We start from the raw sequence: 5,000 nt of genomic DNA, 5'->3' as shown, positions 1-5,000 counted from the left end.
ATGCTGCCATCATAACCATCTGACTGGCAAGACATAATCCTCGAGAACATTATATTATTACTGCATCAAAATGTGCAGATTCAGAACAGATTCTAAGTGGATGAAAATGTTATTCGCCAGTGAGAAAGTCTAAACAGAACAACTATCCCCATTATACTGTATGTCATTTACCTCTGCATTCTGACACTCAATGCCAACGTCAAAAAACAGTAGCAGTGTATGTCTATTCTCTGTAAAGGCGGCTATATGGTGCACAAAACTACCCAAGTATGAAGTACTAGCTTCATACTAGCTGGTGAAAACACACCATTCACTACATGGTTCAGGCCATCCCCAAGACCACTGCAGTAGGTAATAGATGTCATATAAACACCGCAGTAGGTAATAGATGTCATTTAAACGAAAGATCTGTGCTGGATGTATGACGCTGTTAGACAAAAACAGAGCAGGTTGTAAATGAAGAGATTTTATTCATTATAAAAGCCATCAAACCCAAACAGTAGAACTGTACAAAGACAGAAGGTACATACAGTAGTATACATACATGTTTCAAAGGCATGAAAACAACCTTTATTCATTCAAATGTCCTATCATCAGGGGAATTGCACCAAAATCAAATCCAGCAGAAAATAATCTAGGTATTCCTGATCACTAATGGTTTCCAGTCCCAGTATGAAGACTGTTTCAATGTTCTCTCTGACAGCAGTGAACAAGAACAGAAAACTATTAGAGAATCATTAGAAACCCATTTAAAACCTGTTTTAAGATGAATTAAAAGCATTGAAGTGTGTACTGCACATATGTGATGCCAAGTTAACGACAGTAACATAATCAGACAGCAAGAAATTATTCACTCTGATGGGCAGTCCTACTGTAGCCATGGGTGTTTGAGGAAACCTCGATAAGAGCCATCAGGGGAGAGAGAGAATGACTATGGATGCATAGTGACGTTAGATGTACCCCCCTTCTGTACATCGGCTCTGTATGAGGGACATTGAGAGACCAGACCAGGATCACAGTATCATTAGCACAGTGTTTCTGTAGTGTGTGTGTGTGTGTGTGTGTGTGTGTGTGTGTGTGTGTGTGTGTTTCAATGAAGCAGCGACAACGACAAATATGGTAACTGCACAGCAGCCAAAAGAGCAGGATAGACTCAGACTTCTCAAGTCACATGTCTGTCCTGCATAACCGAGAGACTAATTACACAGACAAAGATCGTTAGAGTAGACACAAAGCTATAACATTATCATCAAATTAGCTTAAAATCAGTAGTATAAAACAAGCAGTTAGGACCATCATTATCCGATGCAGTATGTCAATTGTACGTTCATGATAATTAGTATGAATTAGCATTGCATTATTCTTTCACACTCACACCAACTGGATCTATTCACCTGACGCCCCTGATATGTGGCCTACAGTATGCTATCCAGTGTGGTTCAACTATGACCTTACATTCTCATGCAAAAATGTCAAATTGTGAGAAAAAAACCAAGCCCTTACCATGATCCTACTGTAGGGTTAATGTCAGTGAGACATGAGTCAGTGTCAGTGTGTTAGTTAGACAACAAGACTATCATCATGGCATCACGAGTATCTACCGTAGTGTACCTAAAGATATCAGAACACAGAGAATAATAATAATAATAATGATTATTACTTCCTCCTCTCCATACATCAGTTAGACATAGACGGAGGGTCATCACAGATAGCCGTCAGACCAACGGTGAACCCATGCAAACTACAGAATGTAAACATGGAAAAGTCACTTTTCCAGGAGTGAGCCGTATGTACATGAACAGCATCCTTCTAAGCTGCAGGCTGTCAGGGTGGCAGGGTGCAGCCCTGGCAGAGAGAGCGGCCCTCGGAGTGCACGGCTCTGTGCATTTTGTTTTAGAAAAACTTCATATGAACACATTATTAATCCTTCATAAATCTATCAGCTATTCAACACCACCAGTCTCAGACCCTATGGGCCACCAGCCTGCTAGTGTGTGTGTGTTAGTGTGTGTGTGTGTGTGTGTGTGTGTGTGTGTGTGTGTGTGTGTGTGTATGTGTGTGTGTATGTGTGTGTGTATGTGTGTGTGTGTTGGCGCAGGTTTTAGTCCACTCCCAGGGCTTTAAGCTGTCTCTCGATCTCGTCGTCGGAGATGGTGGCTCGTTTGGGGGAAGCTGTGCTGGGAAGACCCTTTCCTGCTGCAGGGGCTCTTACCATCTGTAACACACCATTACACTACATCAACACATGACCTACTGTAATATACTACTAAATACACTATTCAAATGTATTTCAACTCAGATTTAAAATAGAACACACAAAGCTAAGCAGTAGTGTAGAGTAACTGACCCCCAGGGGGAGCCAGACACCTCCAAATGTACTGCGAGAGTTCCCCCCATCCCAAGAGGCTTAGGACACAAGGTATAGGCCAGGGCATTACCTTTCCTGAGATCTCAATGCCGATCTCATCCAGCACCTGGTTCACAATGTCTTGAGATTCCTCCTCATCACCCGACTCATCAAAGATCTCATCTAGAGTGTCATTGACTGAAGGGGTGGGGGGGGGACGAGAGCGAGAGAGAGAGAGAGAGAGAGAGAGAGAGAGAGAGAGAGAGAGAGAGAGAGAGAGAGAGAGAGAGAGAGAGAGAGAGAGAGAGAGAGAGAGAGAGACAGGGCAGAGACAGGGCAGAGAGAGAGAGACAGGGCAGTTAGATAACAGATACAGATGTTCACATGCTCTAGCTGGGGTTAATACAGAATGGGAACAGAGAGGTCAATGACCCATACATCGATCAGTATGTTTGTTCGTTTTCTTCTTTTTTTGGGGGGGGGGGTGGGGGGTGGTTCTGTTTGGATGTTGGACTTTTTTTTTTTTTTTCTCTTTCCTTTTTTGAAAAATGCTTTGATGCATCTTTCAAACTTGTAAATGAGTGGGAGCTCTTACTCATGTCATCTGTCAAGCCCATCTTCATGTTTTCCTTCTGGAAGTCCTGCATGGCCTGGAGGGTCTTCTTAGGGTCCATCTTCTTATTGACCGCCTGCATCGTCTACAGACACAGGGACAGATACACACATGGAATCCTTCTCAAAATCATTTAATGTCTGACTCAGCAGAGATAATTAGGCCTGGTTCTGATGGTGTGTGTGATGTAGGCCAGGTGATACAGTGTTTGTTTGGAATATTGAATCTATTTCTGTAGGCTTAGTGAGTGAGTTCTATTTTGCTGTGTCAGAAGTCAGAGCTCTCTGTGGAGCTAGGTGTCTTTAGAAGCCCTGAGGCTTCCACACTGCCTCACATCGCAAAACACACACACATATACGGTAATATATATATATACACACAGACACTTGGCATACCGTACTTGAGGGACTGATGTCTCCAACTGATGCTACTGTACACCCATAGAACTCTCAGGAAGCGCGCACGCACACACACTTCCTGCCGGTGTGCAATGTTGACACAAGCATGGCCTACTTTCACTGGAGTCTAAAGCAGGCAAACAAGCTCCACATCTAATTAGTTTGAATTTGCATATTTTTCCCAAATTGTTTTTCCAAAACAGTGTCACTGCTTTTAGTGAAGAGGCTCAATGCATGGCCACAGTAATGTCTATTCGTGTATGGGGCTGTGAAATCTAAATTCCACACAGGAGACAAAGGGCTTATAATAACTCTCCTCTACTTCATCACACACCATTAGAATCAGGCCTAATTAGCTCTGACCTCTCCAGTCAGTCATATCTGTACATGACGCATCCCTGCAAGCCAATTAGCCATCCTGATCATGTTTAATTAAGCGTGACACTTGGAGACATTGTTAGGATTCCAAACAGATTTCTTCATTAATACATTAATACATTAATAACCAACACTGAAATATTGATAAACATTTAACAGCTTTAAGAACTAGTTCACATTCAGAGCACTAAACATGAATACTATAACTGGGGTAATATATACTAATATAATAACAATAATAATAATAATAATAATAATAATATGAACAGTCAAATAAAATAAACATTTTTTGACGCGGCTCTCTATCCTGAGGTCAATTCTGAGGATGACGCAATGATGTCACTGATCTGGCAAACATTCAGCCTACTTACGAACTTACATTCCTAAGGGGGGTCGAATACAGACAAAGCCTTCCGACACACACACACACACACACACACACACACACACGCACGCACACGCACACACACACACACACACACACACACTAATTGCACATTCAGAGGGGATTCCTTTGAACTGCACTGTTTTGGAGGATCTGTTTTAACTGGGTTACTGGCCTCATTTACAGGAACTAACTAAAACGTGTGTGTGTGTGTGTGTGTGTGTGTGTGTGTGTGTGTGTGTGTGTGTGGAGGGGAACTCCAATATACTCATGAAACACTGATAAAAGCTTGTTCCATGGAGAAGTATAGTTCAAGTCCTACACCATACACAGTATTCTCTCTCTATCTGTGAGGGTTAGGGTTGAGGGTGTGTGTGTGTGTGTGTGTGTGTGTGTGTGTGTGTGTGTGTGTGTGTGTGTGTGTGTGTGTGTGTGAGTGTGTGTGTGTGTGAGTGTGTGAGTGAGTGAATGTGAATGTGAGTGTGTGACAAATAGGTTGAGGCTAGGGGTCAGGATTAGTTGCTTTACCTTGGCTGTAGCAGACATGGCTCCAGCCATCTTCATCTGAGAGTTCATGACCTTGGTCTGGGTAGACATGGAGGTGACCTTTGAACTGACAGCGTAGGTCCTGTTCTTCTGCTTTCTCAGCTGAACCAGCTGCTTGGCCAGGATCTTACAGGCCTCCCGGTTACCAGACTTAGCCATCTTCTTTATCTCCATCTCCTACAGATGGGGGGAGGGGGGGGGGGGGGGAGAGAGAAAGAAAGAGAGAGGCGGGGAAGAGAGAGAGAGAGAGAGAGGGAGAGAAAGAAAGAGAAGGAGTTTGGCTAATGTGAACAATTGGAAGGCATTACAGTTCATCTTCAAATGAGCTTCACC

At 43.1% G+C, this 5,000-nt stretch overlaps 1 protein-coding gene across 1 annotated transcript in view; it reads right to left on the bottom strand.

Annotated features, from left to right (window-relative positions):
* Positions 1-488: 488 nt before the first annotated feature.
* Positions 489-5,000, bottom strand: part of chmp2ba (charged multivesicular body protein 2Ba) — a 10,980-nt gene continuing 6,468 nt past the window's right edge. Inside the window, exons 3-6 of the mRNA XM_080536157.1 lie at positions 4,650-4,844; positions 2,943-3,045; positions 2,439-2,545; positions 489-2,215 (exon numbers count right to left, since the gene is read on the bottom strand). Of these exons, the coding sequence (XP_080392283.1) occupies positions 2,102-2,215; positions 2,439-2,545; positions 2,943-3,045; positions 4,650-4,844 (519 nt within the window). The 3' untranslated portion in view covers positions 489-2,101. The remainder of the gene's footprint in view (positions 2,216-2,438; positions 2,546-2,942; positions 3,046-4,649; positions 4,845-5,000) is intronic.

The sequence above is a fragment of the Nansenia antarctica genome (assembly GCF_963989245.1).
Source record: "Nansenia antarctica genome assembly, chromosome: 7".
NCBI lineage: Eukaryota > Metazoa > Chordata > Actinopteri > Argentiniformes > Microstomatidae > Nansenia > Nansenia antarctica.
The sequence above is the reverse complement of the archived record's forward strand: the minus strand, read 5'-3'. Positions and strand labels throughout refer to the sequence as shown.